Source organism: Durio zibethinus, chromosome 14 (genome assembly GCF_047325235.1).
Source record: "Durio zibethinus cultivar Kanyao isolate XHJ-2024 chromosome 14, ASM4732523v1, whole genome shotgun sequence".
Taxonomy (NCBI): domain Eukaryota; kingdom Viridiplantae; phylum Streptophyta; class Magnoliopsida; order Malvales; family Malvaceae; genus Durio; species Durio zibethinus.
In genome coordinates this window covers 2608623-2635701 of record NC_143175.1, presented here as the reverse complement: position 1 = coordinate 2635701, position 27079 = coordinate 2608623, and the positions used below count along the sequence as shown (strand labels likewise).

The following is a 27079-nucleotide window of genomic DNA, read 5'->3' as shown; positions in this document are numbered from 1 at the left end:
AAATAGTGTTTAGGTATATTCGAAAAAATCATATAATTAATTATGCAAATGTTGTTTCTATGTCAAAAATAATTATACATGCTAATTTTATTTGTAATTTATAAAATTAATTTGTATTCTAATAAAAATAATTTTAAATTAACTTTAAATATGTATTCGCACTTATCAAATCTTAGCTCCGTCCTGATATTGACCGATCCAAATCCTCCAAAACCTAAAAGTTTGAAGCTTAAATAACACAAAGACAGCCCAAACAAACAACCCCAAATTTTCACGTTGCTTTGGGCCATTGTCTGACCTGCAAAGGCGGGTCCAAAAACCACATGGCAGCCAGCTAGTGTAGATATGTTCCATAAACCTCTGACTCTCGTCTTCAACCAAAACTCCCCTTCTGTAAAACCCCTTCGACCTCAAATCTTCCACTTTCAGGGGCTCTCTTTGAGGGGTTTTCGAATTGGAATTTGTTTCCAAAACACTAAAAAGATTAAAAGAAAATAAATTCTAAGAAAAAGGCAACAAAAAACGCAATGGCTAATTCAAACCCTCGAAGCGATTTGCGTTGCCATCACTGCGCTGGACCTCTTTCCAAAGAGATGGTAATAATCTTTACTTACATCTTTTTTATTTTCCTTTGTTTATAATTTTAAAAGGTTTAAATTTTTAATGGTGTAGGAAACAAGTGAGTGGACTGTTGCTCCCCTTGTCAGGGATAGCTTTTCTATGGTAAAATTATCTCTTTTTTCTTTTATATATTGCTTCTTTTTTTTTTAATTGCGAGGATTTGGGATTTGTTTTTGCCGATTTTCTTTAGCCTTTTTTGGCCTTTGCTTTAATGGTTTTTTGGATATTTGGGTACTTTTTTCAGTTTAATGGAACTGGGTTTACATTATTACTATGTTCTTGCACTTTTTGCTTCATCTTTTATTTTGGGTGTTTCTTACTTTGGAGGATAGCTTAGTTTGTGTGTCTATCGTTGTTATTTTAGATTGGCTCTGCTGTTGGTGGCACTACGAGCGCTTTCTACGGGTTCAACCATGGTATAATCATCTGTTTCTTCTTTTTTCGTTTGGTAGATGTAGATCAGTTCATATGACTTGATTATATTGCTGTAGCTTAAGTTTTTATGTATCTCTCTTGGCTTCTTCAATGGACTATCTTTGTGCAATGACTACTATTAACTTTTGCCTTTTATTAAAGGACTTGCTTTTAGGGGACAATAGTTTCCATGTTGCTTCAGAAGAGTCAACTTCCAAATAAGTCTTTTGACATTTACTGTTTTCTGTCAAGGGTTGGTTTTTAAATATTGCAACACCTTGTTTAACTTTAAAATTGAATCATAGTTTAACCAGACTAACTTGAAATTCAATCCCTGCATGCTCCTGGGAGTTAAACTCAGTGGTGTTTAAAGTTCCATGTTGTAGATTCTATTCAAGGTCATTTATAAAATATGTTTCACTTGTCCTAACTGTGGAATATAAATCATGAGAATTATTCTGTTGGTATATTGCTATTATCTGTTTTTGCATTTTGTTATTCATAGTTGTTTCTTTTTTATGTCTATATGACATACTCTATAACTCTTATCTGTCATTTGAAAAGTTATTTTTTGATGCCCCACATGTAGAGAATGGAGTTTAGTTCGTATTTCTGACTTGTATTTTTTTGCTGCAGTGATGCCAATGGTCAGGAGGTGGGTAAAGGGACCCATGTGGGTGCATTTCCTCATTGGTGTAAGTTCTTTTTATGCCAAATATCTTGGTTTATCAATGTATTGTTTTGGGTTGTTTTGCAATCTTGGTCATTTTACTTGAGCATAGCTTGATATTTATTTGACTTAAATTATTGTTCTCTCCCCCTTTCTCCCTAATAAACTGTCTAGAGAGAAAATGAGCGAATCGAACTTACCTTTTCTCAGAAGTTTTTCGATGTTATGGAGGCTGTTCCAAGATCTCTAAAGTGTTACTCTCCTCCTTTGTTGTGCTCATCAACAGTTCATTTTTGAACTTGTGGTCTGCAAGTTGGTTTCAATTTGATGCATTTTAGAGCCCTTCCCTCTATTATGATAACTAATAAGAAGTAAACTATCCTTGTTTGGTTGCTGCATCTTGTTGGTAATTATGCCCAGGTCAACGGGTGATTACTACCCATTAATGCTTTGGACAAGTTGTTTGTAACACATTTTCATGTTCATGTGACGCTTCCTGCTTGTCAAGAACCGATTGGTTTATGGCTGGTCCTACTGGTTCACTACTCACCTTCCAACCCTTCACTCCATAAAGATCATTTATGCTAAACATTCTGTATTGCATGCTATGCTCATATTTTCTCAATGGAATGGGATAACTTACATAATTCTTCTATATTTACATGCAGGCACCACCTGTGATAGTGTTCTCTTCTGCTTGTGCAGGGTTGGCCGGTTAGAATTTTTCCCTTCACTGGCTATCTTATGTGTTTGTGACTTTAACGATTCTAGACTTTCTTAATAATACTATTTTATCACCAAAAAGGAGCTACAAAATAATAATTGTTATTTTGTCTTTTCATGTTTGCCTAAGCTCCTTTGGTATCATATTTACTTTTGAATATATTTCTGTCAGTTGGTTGCATCGCTTGTAAATTAATGTTTCTTAATTGAGACGTTAAAGAGTATCTTACATAATTGTGTACCTCATAAGATTTCCTGATATTCTCCTCCCAAAATATTTGAAAAACATGTTATATGATTGTCATGGGAACACCTTGGTTCTTCACTAAACCTAGTTGTGAAAAGGCAATGGTAATACTCTAATGTTTTACCTTCCTTTGCCTGAAATCCACCTTCAAAAAAGGTTTTTTCTTTTAAAAAGTCTTCTTCTTTGACCACTATGATCAATTTACGCGCAATCTCAATTTGTCCATGATGAATTTACATTTGGATCCAAGGAACTGCTTTCCAAAATTTGACAATCTGTTGTAATTGTTTCCTTATGCTCTTGTTGGCTAAATAATTTGTGGCTGAGCCTAAGAGTAAAGCCTTTCTGGAAAAGATACCATTGACGAGTTTGCTTTATTGATGGAACCTTTTTCTATTATTCTGGCATTTGCATTGGGAGTATGTATTATTCATTCTCTCAAAAGATACGATTATAACACCATCCTTGTGAAATCTTGCTTCATCAAATTATGTTTGATTTGGACTTATGGTTGCCGCATGACAACTCTGATGATTTCTCTCTTGGAATCCACAGGCGGTGCTGTTCCAGCTCTTGCGCAACTTGCTTCTACCTCATACCATGCTGCATCGTCGTCTTCTTCGTTACCTCCATCTTCACAGGAAGATAAGATGCATAAGTCCAGGACTTCCTCCACTTTGTAATTACACATATAGCATCTATTAACATGTATATTGCATTTCAGAGAGGGAGATAAAGGTTTGCCTGTGAAGAAGCCCATACGTTGAAACGTTGTAATGTTTCAAGACACAAGATTTCCTCTTCTGGGTCATTTTGTAATGTAGGTTTATGTTGATATTTAATCATTTTCTGCTATGAATACCATGTGTTATATAATAAAATAGTTTTTTTGCATTTTTTGACTCAGTTCTTCGCATCTATCACCGCATTCACTGTGCATTTAGATGCATAGGATTTCTTTGTGGCCATTTATAGATATAACAGGTACTTCGCTTTTGCATCATAATTTAGTTGAAGACCCATGTTCAAGAACTCTAGTGCTCAAGTAGAAAATGGAAATTCTGAGTCCGAAAGATCCAAATTGACAAGTCAATTTTAGATATGACATGTAACACGAAAAAAAAAAAAAGGTGATAGTTTAAAATTTTGATAAATTAATATATGAATTTAATAAAAATAAAAAATATGTTTTATATTTATGAATCAATACAAATTATGATATGTTAATTTTTGTGTTTTACACGACGGATTGGAAATAAACATGACATTGATGCATGAACTTTTATGTCTATGAACCACGTCTTGGTTGCACCCTTTAACGGTTTGGTAGACTGATTAGATTTTTATGGCTTCCAACCATTGATACCTTCTTTGTATCTTCGTTTTGGTAGCATTAATAAACAAATTTGATTGAGTGTTGGATGACAATTTCACATGAGTGTTAAGTCATTGCAATTTCATGAAACGAAATATTCAATCACTTCATCCCATCATTTTAATAAATTTTCAAGAGTTTATTCATTCAATAGATAAATAAAATATATTATTTTTCTTTGTATTTTTGGAATAAAACAAAGTTATAACAGCAGCAAAAAGACCACCTCAATGAAGCATAGTATGCAGCAGAAAAATTTCAAGCTAGGCCATAAATACTTGACTTAATCATCTGAACGAAAACGTTTTCAATTATCAGCTGTCTGAGCTGCACTTGCCCTTCCTGGCTTGTCTGCTGATAAGGGAGCTGAAGTAGAATCACTTTTGGGAACCTGCTGGTGGAGCGGTTAGGATCATTCTCTGCAACTATTGTAACAAAAGATCCCAGCCAGGTCCCATCAGGTAATCACCAAAAGAGCTCGCTGCACTATGACTTGGGTTTTGTCCTTGGTTTAAACCAAATGAAACTTGAACAATCAAGGCCTCATCATTGAATGGATCAAAGAAGATCATTCTACCACTCCCATCTCTTACCATTTTCAGAATTCTCTGATTCAGAAGCAGTTGCAGTATCCTAAGAGCTGAAGATGAGCTTCTTCTCCTCCTACTAAGCAAGGATTCAAATTCTCTTCCTAGTTCATCATCCAATGCATCCTGTGGGTTGCTATCATTGATTTGCTCATAGCCTGTGATATGCAACTGCAAAACCACCAACCAAACCAAGCAAGATTGCAGCCGAAGGGGAAAGAGTGTTCACTGATCCTGGAGCAATGCCATTAGCGTTGGAGTAACGTCTTATGCTGGTCATCTCTTCAACAAATCCGGAATCACAAAATGGGCATCTGATCTCAGTCTCTGTCGTTGGATTCACCATTTGAGAGTACATGTAACACCAATACCTACTTACCATCCTATCCCCCATCTTTCTGTACACCTTCAAATTCACAAACAAAGAAAAAGGGCTAAAAGTAAGAGAACAATAAAGCAAATTAGAACAAGCTTCTTCCAACAGTGAAAATCCCTTTATGTTCCTATGTTTCTTCTGCTTATTTGAATACAAGGAAGCAAAATGTTTGTTCAAGGGGAAACGCAATTCAGTTCTTTTCCAATTTTGATTGAATTAAATATCCTATTCCCTTCATAATCATATGCAACAAATTACCTTGACCTTCTAATATACCAAAAAAATTTTAATGTCATGAAAAGGGAACATATGAATGCTTTGTTTCTTCTTGGATGTAAAACTAAGAAACAGCCCCATGTATGACTCTATAAAAGTAAGGGGGAAAAAGTCTGTTTCACAACTACTAAGAAAGATGTAAAAATGTGGAACATGTCAAAGGAAGCAGAAGACTATGAACAAGATTAAACTCGAATGGTTCAAAACATAATGTTGATCAGCAACTTATGGTTAAAGAAGAATAATACAATAATCCTTGGGGAAGATTGACATGAAGTATTGTTGCTTATATTATTTTCACAAACCAACTTGTACATTGTAAAGAAAAACAAGACAAAGAAACACATTAACTGAGATGTAAAGAGGGGATGTTTTTCTGGTACCATTCAGATAGAGGATGAGGGAATTGATGTGAATTATGACACGGAAAAGCTCATGAAATGGGTTTAGAGTCTCTTTTTTTCTTTAAATTTTTGTTTTTGTCATGGACATTTTTATTTCAATAGTTCTTTTACCAATCATTTTGTATGCTTCAAATTCCACACTATAGTTAATGTGTCAAGCCAGTTTCTCATTCAAACATAGAGCCTTTTTTTGCTTTTCTTTTAATGGGTATCAAGGAAATTTGTTGGTAGCATTTCATTCTGTACGAAGATAGCTCAGCACTTCTAATTGACTTTTGGAAAGTTGAAGTGTGATCTCCTTGCAAAATGACAAATGGCATGATGATGGGAAATTATTTCATTTCAGAAAAACGAGAATTAACATTAAATTTATAAATTACTCGTAAAAAAACTGCTGACAGTCAGAATCTCACCTCTCTCTTACAAACAATATTCACTGCTTACCAACTCAACCAAATTTCATGAAAAAAAAAAAAAAAAAAAACTTTTTTTAAGTAAAATCTCTTCCCTGGACTCCAATTAGTTTGATGTTTGTATCGTTTATTGGGCTATCTTGGGCTTTAGACCTCCTTTTAGGTCTGGGTTTAGCCTCCTTTTATCTTGTATGGATCTTTCGACCCGATCACCAGCCCAAACTTCTTGGACATTTTAGGAATTTTAGTCCGGTAAACCTAGGGGGCTTCCACCACTATAAAACAGGATGCCGATGCCTATTCAACTATCAACTTGATCTTATCTGAGCAGAGAACTAGGGTCTCCCTTCTCTCTCAGCCGCCCTGCGCCTTATGGCGTTGCTGGTGGCTCTGCCTTCGGGCAGAAAGAGAGTGGGTCGTAAAGCCTTTTTGTTTTCCGCAGTGAAGACTGCCCGCAGTCAAGAGTCCTTAATGTCAGAAACTGAACATTGATGGGCGGTGATGGCCTCGCGGGCTGAATAACGAGTTAAAAAATTTTGGTATCATAATTTTTTGTGAACTCAATGGATGGAAGTCATGAAGATGTAAAACTTAATAAATAATGACGGGTCTTGGATGTCAGTTTTAGTACAAGAAGCTCAGATTTTATCTTGAAAACTATGCCGGTTTCTGAAAGTCTAATTAAATGGGTTTATGCCAAGAAACTCTTATTGTCTTCGAGGAATGATGCGGTTGGAAATTTTTTATGTTTCTTATGAATTTGGGCTACTAATTCAATGCTGATTCATTCAAATATTCACACATTTAGGACCTCAATGAAGTATTTTTCAAGCTTATTACTCTATATAAATGTTGCATAGAAGCCTGTCACTGAAAACAGACTGCAATCTTTTAAACAAACTCGAAATCAACGTACAAAGAACCTTACAAGAGAAAAGGTACATAAGGAACCTCAACAAGAACTAATTTTCTATAATGAGAAAACCTCTCAAACATCATCAGAAATAAGCTGCTATATCAAGACTTCAAGTCTGTTGAAAACAATGCTCTAATTGTTATTCCATCCGAAACGTGACTGAAGATAGGTAACCACATTCTTATCCAGTTGAAAAGCCTTGGCAAGAACATCAGGATTAATGGGTGGTTTTGATCCGAACAATGCATTTGGAATGGTAATCACACCAGGATTCTGACTGCTAAGACCAGCAAAGGCAACTGCATTAGTATTCCCTGTATTGAACTAGAAGTGAATTAGACAAATTGGGAAAATGAAAACACCTCCAGGGTTTAGGACTTTGGTGATGAGAGGATTAGTCGGGTTGGATGTAACAAAGCCAACATAGAGTGTGCCTTCCAGGACTACAAGGATCACTGTGGCCCAAGGGTGAGTATGTGGAGGGTTTAGCCCATAAGGTGCAAAGTCAATTCGAGCCAAAGATATGCCAAGAGTGTCAAGTCTTGGTATTTGTTCAACAATGACAGGAGTGACTTTTGATCCTAGTTGATTCGATGTGTTTCCAGGCAAGTTGAGTCCTGAAAAGAAGAAGTCCCTTGCTTCGGAAAGTTTTGGATCCTTGCAGAACTTCCCATTAACAAATACTGCATGAATGGCGAAATATGAGTCGACACTTGACACATACCACGCATAGCAAAAAGATAGAGAATTAAATCAGATAGTATGGTTGTTTACAAGTTATGGTTCATCACTGAGTGTCTTTAATTTAGAGTTTAGGCATGGATTTGAATACATTCAAACAAAAATAAAGGGTGAACATACCACTATTATTGGCGTCCCTGATGACTACACAGAAATCCTGAAGATGGTTAGGATCAGAGGCAGTGGCAAACGAGAAAGCCAGAACCACCAGGGAAATTGCTACGAGGATTTGACCTTCTTCCATTGCAACAAGGCAAGATTTCTAGCTTAAATTCTTCCAATTTCTATATATTGCTTGATGAGAGATGAGAAATCTTGATGGAGAACTTTGCCGATTTATAGTTGGAGTCATTGAACTAGTCTTTGCTTGTTCTTTTCTTCAATAAAATTTTCTGGACATACAGTATGGAGTTCCCTCTTCCAATACTTCACTGACTTTAGCACAGTTGTAAAGTTGCAATTGCAAGCCGGCGCTGCGGGCATTTAACTTACAATCGATTGAAATTCAGTTGACAATGGTCTGTAAATCTTGAAATTTTCAGAAGTTCTTCCACATTTATATCAGATGGGAGTTTCTTTCTATTATACATGACATTCAAAATCAAACTTCGTATTTTAAAACAAAAAGAAAATGAAAATTATAGAAAAATGTATCGAGCTGTGATTGGAATTTGGAACTCAAAGCTAAATTACTGATGAAAATATTTCATTCTCTCGAATTGTTTGAAACAGGTTGGCAATCACAAAGGTACTCATACAATTAGTGACTTCATCTCCCCAATTAAGGAAATGATATTATGGCTTTTGATCTCCAATTAAAATTTTCTATTACATTGAAATTACAGTGGTTTATGGATTCCAGGCTATTATGCCTTCTTGATAGTCTTACAACTACAATCGCATCAAATTAAAAAGTTCATTACACGTTCTAATCCATAGCAGGCCCGAACTTTAGTACAATGCCTGGGCTACACCCCTCAGCCCCGATGGGTGGGCTCCCCTCTGGACATATAAATTAACATCATGTGGGCCAATGACTGGCCAAACCCATGTATTAGATATAGATATTTAACAAATTAAAACAAATCCTTGATCTTAACCAAAAGGCCCAGACCACAAGAAGAAATGGCGGAAGGGTTAGCTTTTTTCTTTAAACGAGCCTCTCCCCCCTTCTAACGTGCGCTTCCTGATGTGGGATTTAAGTAAACCGACTATAACATGATGATTGCTGTGCTCGAATACAGAGTGAACCCTTTCTTGTTAGGCTGTTTCTAGGCCACTTATGACTTGAAGCGTGAACCAAAGCACCCCAAAGAAATGTAAAAATTCTGGCTTAGGGCCATAATTGTATCTGGGATTACTATCTATGTTCCAATATAAAGTTTAAGCGTTTTCTTTTGGAATGAAAAGTGGAAACTCCATTCCCAGTCATGAGAAAAGTGATGAGGATGGTAAAAAAACTGTTTTTGGTGGAGATTGATAGTCGGCACAAAACAGGGTTCAAATTCCATTTTGACGTAGAAACTTGAACATGCTCTTTTGTTAATCATTTTGCAATAGGCTTAACAGGGTTGCCTTGTTTGGAATAACGAAGAAGAAATAGACTTCAGGTTTAGGAGAACTCCAGTGTACATTTGCAGGTGAAACATGGTTTGCTGGTTAAAACAGAGCAGCTAAACATCTTAAATTTAATGCATTGAAAAAGACTAGCAGTGGCAGAAGCGTGACCAAAGATGAGCAGAATTGCAGTTTTGTAGATGTCAAACCAAGTTCATCAAACTGCTCACAAGTTGCAGAAATAGTTGAATTGAAATTCTCTTTTGTGCTTTTATTATTTCATGGCACATGGGTGGCGGAAAACCCATGTTGGTCCAAGAATGGAAACAAACAGCAATAGTAAGACTATGATTAAAAACAAATTTAAAAGCTTACATAAACAAATTAATTCAACAAGAAAACCACTTCCATAGTGAGCGAACTGTCAAAAGAATTATCCCAAATAAGCAGCAATTTGATGGATGTTAAAATCTGAATCAATGCGCTAATTGTTATTCTCCCAGAATCGTGACTGAAGACGTTTCACCAAATTGTTGTCCAAATGGCAACCACACCAGGATTCTGGCTGCTCAAAGAGGCAAAGGCAACAGCATTAGTTTTCCCTAGGTTGAACTGGAAGTGAATTAGACCAACCGAGAAAACTAAAACATCTCCAGGATATAGGCCTTTGTTGAAGAGACGATTTTCTGTGTTGGATGTAGCAAAGCCAACTAGGATCTCTATGGCATAAGGGCGAGTGCGAGGGGTGGTTTGGGCCACCATTGGGAGCATAGTCGATTCGGGCCAGAGAATTGCCATGAGTGTCAGGTGCTGGTATTTTGTTCAACATTGACAGGAGTGACTTTCGATCCTAGTTCGATGTCTCTATGTACAATTACACCATTCTTTATACATAGAAATGTTTGTGAATAATTAAAAAACGAAGAAATGTTTGCCTAAAAATTTTCTGCGGTTCAGGTGTCCATTTCAAAAGAACCGCTGTTACCTCTAACATCAGCAAAATTAACCCCAAAAGCCCATTAATATTCCAAGGACACTTTTAAGATACTAGAAATTTGTGGATCTCTTTGGTTCACAATTATTTTGATGTTTGTATTTTGACGAGTTTATTGGGCTTTAGACTTCCTCTTCGGTCTGGGTTTAGATAATAGCCTTGTATGGATCTTTTCTCCCAATCTATTACCAGCCCAGATATCTTGGACATTTTAGGAATTTTAGTGCTGCAAACTTAGGGGGGCCGATACCGATTTGACCATCTACTTGATCTAATCTGAGCAGAGAACCAGGGGCTACCTTCTCTACCAGCTGTCCTGCGCCTTGTGGCGTGGCCGGAGGCTTTGCCTTCGGCCAGAAAGAGAGTGGGTCTTAGAGCCTTTTTTGTTTTCTGCAGTGAAGACTGCTTGCAGTAAAGAGTCCTCAATCAAAGTCAGAAACTGAACATTGATGGGCAGTGATGGCCTTGCGGGCTTAATACCGAGTCAAAAAACTTTGGTATCTAATTTTTTATAAACTCAATGGAAGAAAATCATGAAGATGTAAAACTTAATCAAGTGATGACGGGTCTAGGATGGCAGTTTCACTGCAAGAAGCTCAGATTTTATCTTGAAAAACTATGCTGGTTTCTAAAGCAATTAAATGGGTTTAGACCGAGAAACTCTTCTCGTCTTCAAGGCATGATACGGGTGGAAATTTTTTGTATTTCTTGTGAATTTGGGCTACTAATTTTATGCTTATTCATTCAAATATTCACACATTTAGGACCCCTCAATAAAGTATTTTGAAGCTTATTACTCCATATAAATGTTGCATAGAGCCCTGTCACTGAAAACAGACTGCAATCTTTTAAACAAACTCAAGATCAACTTACAAAAAACCTTACAAAAGAAAACGTACATAAAGAACCTCATCATCACACCTCAACAAGAACTAATTTTCTATAATGAGAAAGCCTGTCAAACATTATCAGAAATAAGCTGCTATATCAAGACTTCAAATCTGTTGAAAACAATGCTCTAATTGTTATTCCATCAGAAACGTGACTGAACATCGGTAACCACACTATTATCCAGCAGAAAAGCCTTGGCTAGAACATCAGGATTAATCGGCGGTTTGGATCGGAATACGGCATTTGGAATGGTAATCACACCAGGATTCTGACTGCTAAGACCAGCAAAGGCCACTGCATTAGTATTCCCTATGTTGAACTGGAAGTGAATTAGACCAATTGGGAAAATGAAAACATCTGCAGGGTTTAAGACTTTAGAGATATGATGATTATCCAGGTCGGATGTAACAAAGCCAACATAGAGTGTGCCTTCTAGGACTACAAGGATCTCTGTGGCCCGAGGGTGAGTATGAGGAGGGTTTAGGCCATTAGGTGCAAAGTCAATTCGAGCCAAAGATATGCCAGGGGTGTTAAGTCCTGGTATTTGTTCAACAATGACAGGAGTGACTTTTGATCCTAGTTGATGTGATGTTTTTTCAGGCATGTTGAGTCCTGAAAATAAGTAGTCTTCTGCTTCGGCTAATTTTGGATCATTGCAGGACCTCCCATTAACAAATACTGCATGAAAGGCGAAATATGAGTCGACACTTGACACATACCATGCATTGCAAAAAGATAGAGAATTAAATCAGATAGTACAGTTGTTTACAAGTTATGGTTCATCACTGAGTGTATTTAATTTAGAGTTTAGGTTGAATACATTCAAACAAAAAAAAAGGGTGAACATACCACTATTATGGGCGTCGTTGATGGCTCCACAGAAATCCTGGAGATGGTTAGGATCAGAGGCAGTGGCAAATGAGAAAGCCAGAGCCAACTGGGAAATTGCTACGACGATTTGACCTTCTTCCATTGCAACAAGGCAAGATTTCTAGCTTAAATTCTTCCAAGTTCTATATATTGCTTGATGAGAGGTGAGAAATCTTGGTGGAGAACTTTGCCTATTTATAGTTGGAATCATTGAACTAGTCTTTGCTTGTTCTTTTCTTCGATTAAATTTTGTGGATATACATTATGGAGTTCCCTCTTCCAATACTTCACTGACTTTAGCACAGTTGTAAAGTTGCAATTGGAAGACGGCGCTGCAGGCATTCAACTTACAATCGATTGAAATTGAGTTCACAATTGTCTGTAAATGTTGAAATTTTCAGAAGTTCTTCCACATTTATATCAGATGGGAGTTTCTTTCTATTACATATTACAATCGAAATCAAACTTTGTATTTTTAACCAAAAAAATAAAATAAAAGTTATAGAAAACTGTATCGAGCTGTTTACCTCTTATTTTAATTCAATTCAAGCTAAATTAATGATGAAAATACTTCATTCTCCCGAATTGTTTGAAACAGGTTGGCAACACTTGGTGATTGGAAGTTGGAACTCATACAATGACGAAAATATTTCATCCCCCCATTAAGGAAATGATATTATGGCTTTTGATCCCCAATTAAAATTTTCTATTAGACAAATTATAATAGTTTGATGCAGATTCCAAGCTGTATTATGGCTTTTGATCGCAATAGTCTTAACATTATTAATTCCATCATCCTTAATTAAAAATTTCAATTAAACTTTCAGTTCCAGATTTATTAAAGAATTATAATTACCATCTTTTGCCTAAAAATATATCAACTTGGTTGGGTGGGGTACGCCAGGCCCGAGCTTAAGCGCAACGCTTAGACGACACGCGAAAGCCCCGATAACAAGCCATTGTGGGTGAGTTTTTGGCTCCAAAACATTAATATTATATATATATATATTATTGTTTTGAAAACATTTATATGTATTAAGCTTCAAAATATGTTGAAACTTTTTAATTGACCTTCAAATATTAATGTTTATTTGATAATGTATATATATACATGTATAACTTTATTTTGCACTTTTAATTAGCTTCAAATTAATAATGCTTTTATGTACCAAAAAAATTAATGATGTTTTTTTTAAATAATTATAAAAAAATACCAATATTGAAAAAAAAAAAAAAAGACCTTATAAGATAAGCTAAATAATGTAATTGATAATGACCAAAGCCTGACTTATTTTCGTTAAAGTCAAGGCATGCCAAACATGGCCTGAGCTCAAGCATCTAGACGCTTCCAGATCGATGCCTCGCCGTCACATTATATAATACAAAGCGAAAGCTGCCAAAGCTAGAAAGGCAGATCCGCACACAGTCGAATTGGCACTGATCGGTGAAATGACAAAAGGGGTTGCAAGATCACGCTACGCCAGGCAAAGCTTTCTGATAAAATTTGTTCAATTCAATTTCCATAATTACTGTTTATTGTTTACGTTGAATTAATCTTGTAAGTTTCTTTTCTGGTCATGAGCTGATCACATCTCCATTTATTCTTTCCCCCGAAAAGAGAAGATATGAAAAAACGCTGAAATCAAAGATGGTTTTGATAAGCAAAGAACAAAGAGCTGAGAAAAGGTTAGTCGACTGAGAAAAACTGCAAAAACACAGTTTGCTTTTGGTTCCATTTTTTTGTCTTTCTTTGGGCTGTTACCAAAACCTATGGAGCTGTCTTCACTGTAAATTTGGATTGGATAGGTTACATTTTTGGTGTTTTGAACTGTTCAAGACCCGACCAGGTGAAGTTCAATCATTACTTTGAACCAAGTTTAACTTAACACGGGAGTACTTGTCTTTGTCTCCCTGGAGAACTTTGATCGATCCATGCCGACCCAGCTGGAATCAGAAATGGATGGCAACCGATTTACATAGGCTCCCAAGCCATACAAGTATAGCAGAAGAATGCTAGCTCCATATGGGGTCCCAATCCATACAATTAGTTTTAATTGTTGCAGAAAATAACATTTTTCTTTACAAAATATAATATAATTAAGCGTACTATCAACAAGGTCTTTGTCTCAATTACAAGAAAGACAGTGCGAATTTTAGGTCGAACGGTCTTCCTTCGGAGGATTGGTTCAATCTTGGTTTATTTATTTATTTATTTTAATTTGTTTTACTTCATATAATAATTATGTTATATATTTTTATAATTATTTTTTATTCATCTGTTTTTAAGTTACATAATAAGAAATAATTTCTTCTCATATCATAAATCTAGATAGTCCCTCATTTTATAATTCAAATTGAGTTAATATCGATTTAACATTTAACATCGTCATCTTATAAATTAATTAAAATTCAATTATATATATTTCAAATTCTATATCAATTTTTTATTTAATATTTAAAAATTAAAAATATAATCAAAAACAAATATGACGTGCAACAACACATGATCTCTAATTAATAGTCTTTTTGGTCCAATGGTCACTAATTAATATTAAGAATACAAGAAATGTTTAACAATATCAAATTCTATATGGTTTTATCTGTTTCTTGGAATTCAAACGGAAAATATAGTAAGTAATTATTTTTTGGCCAATGAATTAATTTGAGCATTTCATCAAGTATCCGAACTTAATTACATGGTTTAAGAAGAGGAAAACAACATCATTAATATGTTTAATGTATAAAATTTTAAATTAACCATTTGAACCAAAAAAAAATTCAACCTATATTGCATACATATGAGTTAAAGTTATATTAGCTTTCAAATATTGATTTAAATGACTTGATAAAAAATGGGAAAAAGAAGTTCTTAATTAACAAATCAACTTAATTTCTACAATAAATCGTAAGAGATTAAAGCCTAAACTACCTTTTTTTATCGTTATTTTTCTCAAATCAAGTAAGGAAAACAAAATACATGTACTTTTCTACTCATTGATTTACATATCTATAGCTCCAATCCATACACTTTCTGGTCTTATGGGAGAGAAGGCAGGAAAAAGTTTCCATTTTCTGGTGGGAAATTGTAAGTCTCGTTGAGTTTAATTTCTTTCCTCCAATTGACACTATGAAAATTGCTGATATTTTTTAAGGATTACTAAATTCTTAAAAACTTTTATATAAAGGAAACTGAAACTTAAGGATAAAAATATTTTAATATCATTTTTAAAAAATAATTGCATGAACTAAAATTTGATATGGTTGAATTGTCATGGTAAAAAAGTAAATATATTTAGCAAATTTTTAAGTAATACTTTTAATTTACACTTAATTTTAGAAAAAATAATTTAAAAAATCTTAATTTTATATCTCCATAATCGCCCTTAATTTAATAAATATTTCTCGAGTTTTTAATTATGTAAAAAAGAATTTGGTAAGAAGCAAACCCACATGACCTTTCGGGCTCAAAATTTTGCTGTCTTTGTCTCCTCTCATATATGTCAAAGTTCTAATAATTAAGGTCTAAATATTAATATGATTTTGTAGCCCTATGTGATGTTTGAAAGCAAATTACTACATGTAACTTTTTTTTTTTATTATTTTGCTAATAGAAAACCAAACAAAGTAATAGCAATAATTGTTTGAGTTTTTAATAATTTTAATGTAAATTGTGTTTGTAAAAATTTTGTGCTAGTTATTTCGTTAGAAAAATTCTCCACTCAAGTATTAATTTTTTTTGTCTCATTTAAATTTTTTTGGCAGCCCTAATCCAAGCACTAGGTTGAGTTGATGAAAATCAAATTCGCAAAGATGAAAGTAGAGATTAGGAACTTGGCTAAGTCGTTAATGACAACAAATATAGAAGCCAATTAGAATGAGGATATATTAGAATTGCTGATTACGAGAAGGAATGAGCTTATGGATAACCACTTGAAAATGAAGGCAATTGAAGCTTTTCTGATATTAGAGCTGGATTTTCTTTGAATAAAAGAATAGGTTTCATTTGTACATGAAAGAATGGCAATATGAGTTGTGGATTAACTTTGATAATTTTCATTTGGGGTCGGTCACAATGATCCATTATTGAGTTTAAGCTTTTTTTTTGTCCTGAAATCTCCCTTTTAGACCATGGTTGTTGGTTAAGGAATAATGAGAATATAGAAAGCATATCCTTGTAGCATATACAAAGTAAAATAAATAAAAAAGATGCTTTGAGTTTCATTACCTTAGGACAATTTTAACCTTGTCTAATATTTTCGAATCAAGAAGGAACATGTTAGCCATAAGCCATCACAATTTGGACATGCAAGGCACATGTTGAGATATCGAACATCAGCTTTCTCTAGTATTGTGGTGTGGAGACCCACACTTAATCTGTAAAGTATTATCCGCTTTAATCTAAAAATCTCATGATTTTGTCTCATAAAAGACTCCTCATAGATTTGTGTTTAAATTTCTACATATATATATCATATCATATCCACATATTTTTTCAATATGAGTCACATAAAAAGTACCTCACAAATTTAGGTTTAGATCTCTACATATAGATATCCGTATTTTCTTTCAATGTGGGATTAAGGACATCACAATCTCTCATTTGACATTTAGGTTTAGATCTATATATATATATATATATCATATTATATCCACATATTCTTCTAATATATGATTGGGTTTAAATCTCTACATTATGTCATATCATATCCACACATTTTTTTTATTTTTTCAATACATATATATCATATCATATCCACACTTTTTTTTTATTTTTTCAATACATATATATCATATCATATCCACACATTTTTTTTATTTTTTCAATGTAGGTTTAGATCCTACATATATGTCATATTATATATGCACATTTTTTTTTATTTTTTTAATGTAGGTTTAGATCTCTACATATATATCATATCATACCCACATATTTTGTTTATTTTTTTAAAGTGGGTTTAAATCTCTACATATATATCATATCATATCCACACATTCTTTTAATATAGGATTGGATTTAGATCTTTACATATATATCATATCAAATCCATATATTTTTTCAATGTGAGTTTAAATCTCTACACATATATCATATCATATCCACACATTCTTTCAATATATAATTGAATTTAGATCTCTACATATATATCATATCATATTCACATATTTTTTCAATGTGAGATTGGGGACATCACAATTTTTGGATTTAGATCTCTACATATATATAAAATCATATCCACATATTTTTTCAATGTAGAATTGGCTCCAATGTAAGATTGGGGACATCATAATCTCCCTACCTTTAAAGCATGACATTTGGGTTTAGATATATATATATATGTATATGTATATATCTATCATATTATATCCACGCAAATGTGGGATTAGAGACGTCACAATCTCTTTACCTATAAAGTTTAACGTTCTTGTCAAGCCGAATTCAACCATAAGACCAAGACTCTTCACCTATAAAGCTTGACATTCCTGTCAAGCCGAATTCAACCCCGAGACCAAAATTATGTCAAACATTAAAATTTTAGTGGTAGCTTCTCATCGTGTAATACTTAATGACTTCTATAACCGTAACATTTAATGACTCTTATGATGTAATACTCACAAATTTTGATTTAAATCTTTATATATAAATATTATATTATATTCACACATTTTTTTTAATTTAGAATTGAGGCATCACAAATACCTTTATTCATTTTCAACGAAAATAAGTAACCGCTCTTATCATCATCGCATGAGTTACCTATTTTGAATAAGAAATGAATTAGATTAACTAAGAAAAGGAAAACATCTCTAGAGCATATTACTTGAAAATCAAAATAATTAAACTTGTATTGGGTGAGGTGTTCCAAGCTCGAGCTTTAATGCAACGCTTGAGCGATAAACGAAAGCCTCTATAGCAATTGTGGGTGGATTTTCTCTATAAAAATATAAATTTAATTTCATGTGAGCCAATGACCCATGTATCAAACATTAAACTGATAAAAACAGATTCTACACTTGATTTTAGCCAAAAAGCTAAGAAAGGTATGTTTTAACTTTTATAAATCTTCTTCTTTTATAAGCGTATTCTTGCTCCTTACTTTCCACTTTGTGATGTGGGATTTAAGTAAACCAACTATAATGTGCCAACCACAGTATGCACATAAAAAGAAAAGCCTTCCTAAATAGTGTGTTTGAGGGCTACTTATGACTTGTTATGGATCAAATTAAACCACAACCAAAGAAATGTAGAAATTGTGGATTAGGTGCCATAGTTGCATCTGGGGTTCGTATGTATGCTCTCCATTATAAAGTTTGACCACTTTTTTTTTTTGGAATGGAAACTTTATTCTCAATCATGAAAGTAATCAAGAGATAATGTTTTTTTTCTTAATCATTGGTATAATAGGCTTAACATGGCTGCCTTATTTGGAACAATAAAAAAGAAATATATTTTAGGTTTAGGAGAATTATATTGTTTGAATAATAGAAATAAGGTCTCTTGGTTGTAAAACACCAGTAAAACAACTTTAATTTGATGCATTGGAATATGACTGAGTGGCTGAATGGTGTACCAAAGCTGAGCCGTATTGTAGAAATCAAACCAAGTTCATCACAACTGTTCATAATGTGCAGATTAGTACACAACTTCAAGTGCATCAAGATCATTTGTAGGCCTTGTTTTTGAAACAACTATTTTTAGTATTGGAGAATGCGAGATATCAATCTCCTTTCTTTATCAAGATAATTTATATTAACATTTAAAAATGTTTTCACAAATACAACGCACATGTTAAAACGATGTTTAATTGTTATTTTATCATAATCATGATTGAAATATATTTCGTAAATAATAGTTTTAATTTTTTTTTGTGAAAAATGAAACAAACATCTAAATTCAATTTTAAATAATTTTGTATAATAAAGCATTTTAAAAACCAAATCTAGAAGAGAAATAGCTGAAAATCATAAGGAAAAAAAAAACACATGCAAATGAATCTACATTGACCGAGCAACAACCCAATAATAAGTGTTTGAAATTTTGGGTTTATTATCAACGGGATAGGTCTGCTTGTTTCCCTTGCTAACTTCGAACATAAGGCCCAACCCCAACCCAGTTAACAAGCATTTTAGGCATAAGTTTGGTGGGGTGGCTGCAAGCCGGATTCAACGTTTGAGGAACTTTATGAGAACCTCAATGCAATGGCCTGTAGCAGGCTACCGTGACGTTCACATCGGCCATCCGCCCTCTTCAAAAAACTAAATCAAATGTCATTTTGGACAAAGCCCCTCTTGGGAATTTAAAATTCAAAGCCATTTTAGCGTTGTCATGTTCATCTAATTTTTGGTTCGGAGCCAATATCCTTGGTACTATGCCCCTGTTCCCAAAGGTCACCAAGCATTTTTTTTCTCTCCGTATCTTTCTTTGTGTTCTAGCTAGGCTTGTTACTATTTTGTTAGTTTAGTTTCAGTATAGAATATTTAGTATTTAGTGCCTGCAGGTGGATGATAAACCAAGTTTTGCCGCCAAGGCTTATCTATATATATATATATATATATATATTACGAAACTTGGGATTGGAAGATATTAAATCTAGTAACATTAGTAATTTTCTTTTGGTATAAAAAAGGTTGTAGTTGAAGATAGAAAGAAAATTATAAATGATAAGATTTGAATTTTAATCTTATTTTTTGTTATCTCTTATGGATAATTATACAAATAAATTGAATAAATTTTTAAATTCAGTAATAATTGTAATTTATGATTATGGTTATGTCTTTTTTTATTTTGATTGTTCATAGTAGCATATGAGCCTACATGCATACATATAGAGAGAAGGGATTTATTTATATTATTGTAAAATTTTTTAATTTATATTTTTTAATTATTGATTTCAATATATTTAAAAAATTAAATTAAATTATTTTAAGATTTAGCTGTACTGGAATTCAAAAATATAAAGCTAGTACACCATTCATTTCAAATTATTTAAGTGTTATTGATTTTTGTGAAATTTAAAAATGAATTTTGATTTTAATATATTTAAATTTTTTTATATAAAATTAAAATTTTATGATTTTTAATATTAAAAAATAAAAAATCATTAAAAATTTTAGATATTTAAGAAAAGACATAATTTTAAAATATTTTTAAAAAACACAAAAAAAAGAGTCAAAAGAAGTAATACTTTATGGTTATAGCTATATATTTTTCAAATACTATTTTTCCGAGCTAATCTGGCACAAGATAATCGTTAGAGTAATATCATCACTCAAATAGTTATATGTGTCACAATCATACTTTTAGACTAATCGTTGCAAGTAGTTGGTTGACTACTATGAATTTACAGGAGTCTCTCCAAATATATCAGCAATTATTGATCCACATACATTGTTTTGTTACTGTAAATTTTCTTCTAAATAAATTTATTATTCGTATTAAATATCAAAGTAATAGAAAATAAAATATATCATTTATAATTATTACATTATAATTAATGAATTACAATTTAAAATTATATAAAATTCAATAAAATTTTATATAAAATATATCACATTTATAAATAATAAATTTTTATATAATTTTTTATTATAATTGAATAATTATAAAATTATAATAAAAAATTACAAATGAAACGTTAAAATTTTTTTTGTAAACCAATGAAATTTTATCCTTTTCGCTAGGAATGAGACTTTCCAGTCAAATTTTATCCTTCATATTATTGCACCGACCAACTATGACTCTAAGCAACATTTTCTTTTCTAACTAATACTATAAAATTTACAAATTTTTTTCTTTTTTTTTTTTAACCTTTTACTAGTTTGCTTTGTCCATAATGTATTTTAATAATTTTATCTGAAGTAGATCGCGCGGTTGAAGGTTCGATCGACCAACAAAAAAAATGTCTACTTGTAATACAGAAAAATCAAAGAGCTTTTCGTTGTTTAGCTTTTAATCCAATCAAGTAATCCTCCAAAAAAAGTCGCCATTTTTTTTTTTTTGTTATTTTTGATCGAATCTCTGTCAAATCATAGAAAATTTCTTTTGGGCCAATTTATTTCAAATATCGCTATACATTTGTTTTCAAAATGTCCTGTATGAAACAGCATAAAAAAAACAAAACAAAGTAGGTAGAAAAAAAAAATAGTTCCCATTTAGATATGTTTATAAATCGATTCGGATTTGATCAAATTGAGTTTGAACATAATATGATATTTTAATATTTTAAGTAAATTTAGATTTGATTTGACTTAATTTTTTGAACATTATTTTTTGTTTAAATCCATTTTTATACATAATAATAAAGTTTAAATCAATCTAAAACATTAATATTTAAAATTAAACAAAATAGTTTTTTTTATAAATTATTAATTGATCTAATTTAATTAATTTTAATTGAATTTATAAGTCATTTGAGTTTGAATCCAATTTAATTTTATTAAATGTAATTTAAAATTGGATCAATTTTTATATAAAGAAAAAATTTACTTTATCATGTTGTAAGTAATAAAACAAATTAATCTTATTTATTACAAAACAATAAAGCAAATTAATTTTGTCTCATTATAATAATTTTGTTTTAAGTCTTAAATGGTAAAATTTAAGTCTGATCTTATTTTTTTATGAGACTTTATTTTTCTATTCAATCTCATTTAATGAGTTTAACATTTATGTTCAAATTCTTTAAATTTTCAAACAAAATTTCAAATTTGAACCATCATCCAGACCTATGAGCAAGTCTATTCCCATTCTAATTCTTCTAAATTAAGTAGAATACATTTTCTTTTCGAACCAAAAGGTATTATATATAAATAATACTCCACTCAGATTGGGAGAGAAGTGGCTGGACTCTTACTTCAATTCAGTTGGATTAATTTCAAGTTAAATGTAATTAATTTGAAAAGGTTGTGCATTAAATTTTAGCATTTCTCTTCAAATTCAAGACGCAATTATTTTTAGCAAGTTTGGTAGCTAGGAATAAGTAGTAATTATTATAAATATATACATAGGTTTGAATCAATACATGCCATTCAAATTATTATACATATAATTAATTATGTAACTATAATATTCAAATTTACTAATTACAATATAAAAAAATGTTATTATGAGTAACGTACACTAGCTAAATTTTTAAATAACATATTGAAAATAAAAAAAATTTTGAAAAGGTTTTACAAATCAATACACTTGCAAAATCTTTTAATATAATATGCTATCACATTAATTTTCTTGTAGTTATACTATCACATTTATTATCTAAGGTTGATTTTGTTGAAATAAAAAAAAGTATAAATAGAAGAGGTAATAAATTAAAATATAATGATGAAATTTAATATTTACCTCATAATATATAGATAAATTTGATTTAATTATTAAAAAAAAGTCTAATTTTGAAGTGTTCACTAAATAATTTTTTTCTTTCCCCTTTTTGTGATTTGTACATAACAAAATGAGGAATATTCCAATTGCATTTTCATTTTTTTCCTCAAATCCACCTGAGACTATACTGTGTCGTTCGTGTCTCTTTGAGAGAAGTGACACGTCTCACTTGGTCCACAGCCAAACTCCAAAAGATGGGTACCCACCTTGGGTATTACTGACCACAATTATTTAGGCATTTGGCATTTTTTGTCCAGTAAAAAATTTCATTTTTTGATAAAATTTATAAAATTTTTTATTAAATTTTTATTAAAAATAATTTAAGAAAAATTTTAATAAAAATTTTAAAAAATAAATTTGTGGACATCAAATTTGTCTGAAAAAATTAAAAATAATATTATTAAATACAAAATATAAAAAAATAAAAATACAAAAAAACAAACAAATAGAACAAAAAAAATGGGAGATGGCAGTGGTGCCTTCCCCGGCACCACTGTCACCATACCCTACCCCCACCTCTCTGACTACCATATCTTACCCTCAACCCTTCTGATCATCGATCTCGTTGGCTCTTAGTCCTATCAGTGTCAGATCAGACAAAAATAATAAAAAAAGGCATGAGGCTCGTGCTTACACCCAATGTCGAGCCTTGTGCCATTCCTTCAAGCACACGCATGATCGAAGCTCTATAAATAGAGCTCCTAGCCAAACAAAAAAAAAACACAAATAAAGAGATATTCTACCAAAAAAAACCCAAAAAAAAATCAACAGTCATTCCCGTAAGAAAGAACTTATAGCCGAGAAGCTTCCTGCACAAAGAAAAAATAAAGTCAATTTCAAAAAAAAAAAAGGAAGTTAGAATACAAAAAAAAAAGTTTAACTGAAAGTTCAAAAATAGATCTAGGCCGTTTGAGTTTTCTTTTAGTAAAACGGATACAAATTTGGGTTCAGGGAACTGAGGGGAATATTTTGGTATTTTTTGAGAATTTTTTGACCATCAACGATAGTGACCGGTGATCAATGAACGACGACAACGACGACAGAGGCATGGCCGGCCAGCCACCTGTGTTTGATAGAGAAAAAAAAAAGATTTTTTTTCTTCTGGAAAAGAAAAATGAATGAAAAAAAAATTAAATTTTTATATAGAAGGCCAATAACCAAACGACGTCATTTCAATAAATGCCCAAAACGACGTCGTTTTAAGCACCCAAGATCTGCGCGTCAACCCGCGACTCGACCAGAGGTTCATGCACCTGACCCGCAACCTGCTTTCTTCATTAGCCTTTGACCGGTTCGACTGAACCGAAACCAAACCGTTGAACCTGACCCAAATCGCTAAACCCTAACCGGATCAAAACTGAATAGCTGAACGTGATAAAACCACTGACGTCAGACCGAATTGTCGGATCGAATCGCGTGTTGACCGGATCGTTGATCGGTCCGATTTTAGGTAAAAAAAATTTTTTTAATTTTTTTTATTATATATATTATTTTATTAATATTTTTGCATATTAAAATATTTATATTTGTTAAATTAAATAATAAAATATGTGGTTAATTTTTTTTTAATTCTGTTAATTTTTAAAATAAACTTTAAAAATAAAAAAATAAATTTAATAATAATAATACTAAACTAATAAAAATATAAGAAAAAAAAATTTTTATCCGACGATGAGATTCAAAGGTATTTCGAGTAGTGATACTTACGAAATCTCTAAATGAGAAGATTTTTTTTAAAATACTACCAGTGTATTGGAGTATTTATAAAAAAAATTTTAATACAATAAAATTTTTTTTTCTTATAAAATAGTAATAAATAAAAATTGATTAATAAATTAAAAATATAAGTAATAAAAATAAGAAGAAAATAAATTTTATCCGATGATGAAATTCTAAAAGTATTTCGAGTAGAGATGCTTTAAGAAATTCCTAGGTGATAAGATTTTTTGTAAAATATTACCAGTGTATTGAAATATTTATAGAAAATATTCAATATAATTAAATTTTTTTTTCTTCAAAATTTTAATTAAAAATAAATATTAATAAAATAATTAATAAAATTTCTAACAAAAAAGAATAAAATGTGTGCATAAATATGGTAACATTTTGTATTGCATGCATGATATTTTTTATGAAAAGTAAATTCGAGCCTCAAAGGATGAGATTTTTAGGTATTCCGATAAGTGATACCTAAAAAATCTCTAGGTGAGAAAAATTTATTCTAATGTTACCAACATACTGGAACATTTTAAGAATTATTTCAATAAAAAGATTTTAATTTATTTTTCTTGAGAATAAAAAAAATTTTCTAATAAATAAAAAAAATAAAAAAAAATATTTTTTTAAATACCGAAAATTAGACTATTTTTATAAAAATTAAAGGATAACACATAGTTAATTGATACAATTTTTTAATAGGCACTGTGGGGTGCTAATCATTCTCCACGCGTAACCGACTCTTGAACCCAGACTGTTTCACAGACCGTAAAATTATCTTTTTAATAAATTTTAATTAATTTTAAAACTTTATTAAAATGATATGTTTTAATAGGTGACCAATCGCACCTAGTCAAAAAGAATATTGGTGGCGACTCCGTTATTTTTTTTATTTCAAATTCATCGGGCGGACACAAACCCATTACGACAAAATTAATAAAATTTATTATAAAAATTAATAATATGTAAAAATATTATTTATAATTTAAATTTGCTCAATATTTATTTAATAATAAATTTTTTTTCAATATTTTTATTAAAAATATTTATCTAAAAATAAATATAAAAATTTATTAAATTTTTTTCAAAATTTATACATTTGATTTATGTAATTAGATTTTTTAATTTTATTTTTATTTAATCACTTCTAAAATAAAATTTTATGAAATATCAAAATTTATTAAAATTTTTTTAAAATTTAAATAATTTATATAATTAAAATTTTTAATTTATTAATTTTTCTTTTTATTTAATTACTTTAAGAAAAATTTACGACTTTCAACTAAATTATTTCTTCTAAATCTTTTCCTTTTGTCTAGTGCTAAAACCCGACCTTAAAATCTGCCCTGTTTCTTTCTTTTTCAGTACCGAATGGCATCCCAGTTTTAGCAACTCCTTTCAGCTCACCTTGTCTTTGTGCCGAATCTTTTCCCCAAATGGTTAGAATTCTATTCCTATCATTTCAGTTCCGTTATTTGTTTTTATTCATTTATCAATAATTGTCTTAACTGTTAATGTGGCTGTTAATGAACATGACTTTTCCTGCTTTACTTGAATATCTAACAGGGTCCCCAAGAAGTCATTACTCTGGCTCTGGAAATTGTATTGGCAATAGAGAGACAGAAGAAAAGGCTGATGGAAGAATCACTGAGGGCTAATCAACTTGCACTTCAGAAGAAGGTGAGGGAGCATTCCATGCTTAAGAGAAAAAATCAGGATATGCTTGCAAAGGAAGCGGCAAAGAAAAAATTGTTGGATGATTGCATGGCTTTCATTGGAGCAAGTGAGAATAACGAGAACGCCCAGAATTTTGATGAAAAAGCAATGATGAAAGCTATTGAAACTATGATGAACAGTGATGGCGGCGACAAGGGAGGATTTGCCGGCAGTTACGGTAAAAAGAAAAGCTCTGGAAAAATTACTGTTTTCAGAACATGATCGATCTGGCTGGTTTGATTGGAAGCCGGTTACTTGTTCTGTACAGAACGCACTATTTAACTCCTTTTATGGTTGTTGTTTATGCAGGAGACACTTGTGTTCCTGGAATCAATCTGGGTCTTGAAAGAAAAACTACGATCGATGAAAGTGTTGCTGTGGTGAACAAAGTTGCCAGTTGTGGATGCCATAATGGAGGATTTTTCGACGATCACGGTAAAAAGAAAGAACTTAAACTGGACCATGCTAGCAATTGAACCGGTTGAATCTAAGCCGATCAATTGTACGGTCGGAAACATACACCTAAACCGATTGCGGTTAAAAAAAAAAGATCAAATTTCGATATAAATTTGGTGAAGGTTTTTTTATTGTTGTGTGCAGGAGAGATTAATGATGCCCCTGATAACGCTCAGAATCTTGGTGAGAAAGATAAGAAGACTGCTGTTGATGGAACAAACGGTGACGGCGATGAAAGCAACAACGCTGGTGGTTATGGCGGCAGTTACAATGGGAACCGCCGCAAGTAGGATGGCAGTTGGTCCATTAATAACTTTTATATCATATCATCTACGATTCTCTTTCCTAATATTATAATTATGCTAAAGCACTATCATATTAAAATACTTTGTGAAGGGAATACCATGTTCATAAAAATTTCCCCATCCCTATAAATTGGGATTTTACTATTTAAAAAATACTCTTATTTTAATAAAAATTTTGAGTTATTCTCAACAATGCATGTTTCAATAAGTTTGGATTGACTTGAACATTAACTTTAAGTAAAACTCGTGATGTGAGTGCTTAATTTGAATTAGTAAATATTTACCCATTTCAAGATCTAAAAATAAATCTTCATTTGAAGCATCACATGTGTTGTATGACAGGCTTCAAATGTCAAATAGCAAGACTACTTAATATAAAAAATATAACAGTTTTGCCTCTATTTTTCAACACCAAAACAGTAAACCAAATAAT

The 27079-nt window shown here is 31.8% G+C and overlaps 2 protein-coding genes, 1 non-coding gene and 3 pseudogenes across 4 annotated transcripts; 2 read left to right on the top strand and 4 right to left on the bottom strand.

The window, feature by feature from the left end:
• The first annotated feature begins 341 nt into the window (after positions 1-341).
• Positions 342-3565, top strand: LOC111294339 (uncharacterized). Of its 2 annotated transcripts, XM_022887612.2 has the most exons (6): positions 349-596; positions 673-723; positions 986-1037; positions 1672-1730; positions 2374-2419; positions 3231-3565. In XM_022887612.2, the coding sequence occupies exons 1-6, from the start codon at positions 528-530 to the stop codon at positions 3356-3358; spliced, it is 405 nt and encodes a 134-aa protein (XP_022743347.2). In that variant the 5' UTR covers positions 349-527; the 3' UTR covers positions 3359-3565. The 2 variants fall into 2 exon arrangements, with proteins under 2 accessions (XP_089599264.1, XP_022743347.2); XM_089743138.1 differs by lacking the exon at positions 2374-2419 and having other exon boundaries at positions 342-596.
• Positions 3566-4030: 465 nt separating this feature from the next.
• On the bottom strand, positions 4031-5192 carry LOC111294657 (E3 ubiquitin-protein ligase SIRP1-like; annotated as a pseudogene).
• Positions 5193-6467: 1275 nt separating this feature from the next.
• On the bottom strand, positions 6468-8874 carry LOC149514951 (germin-like protein subfamily 1 member 14 pseudogene; annotated as a pseudogene).
• Positions 8875-11234: 2360 nt separating this feature from the next.
• Positions 11235-12178, bottom strand: LOC111294656 (germin-like protein subfamily 1 member 14 pseudogene; annotated as a pseudogene).
• A 5747-nt stretch (positions 12179-17925) lies between these two features.
• Positions 17926-18118, bottom strand: LOC149514950 (U2 spliceosomal RNA). The gene has a single exon (XR_016327899.1). It is a non-coding gene; the product is annotated as a U2 spliceosomal RNA (small nuclear RNA).
• Positions 18119-25533: 7415 nt separating this feature from the next.
• Positions 25534-26836, top strand: LOC111295451 (uncharacterized). Its single transcript, XM_022888946.2, has 4 exons — positions 25534-25608; positions 25736-26063; positions 26195-26320; positions 26486-26836. The coding sequence occupies exons 1-4, from the start codon at positions 25606-25608 to the stop codon at positions 26629-26631; spliced, it is 603 nt and encodes a 200-aa protein (XP_022744681.2). The 5' UTR covers positions 25534-25605; the 3' UTR covers positions 26632-26836.
• Positions 26837-27079: the final 243 nt, after the last annotated feature.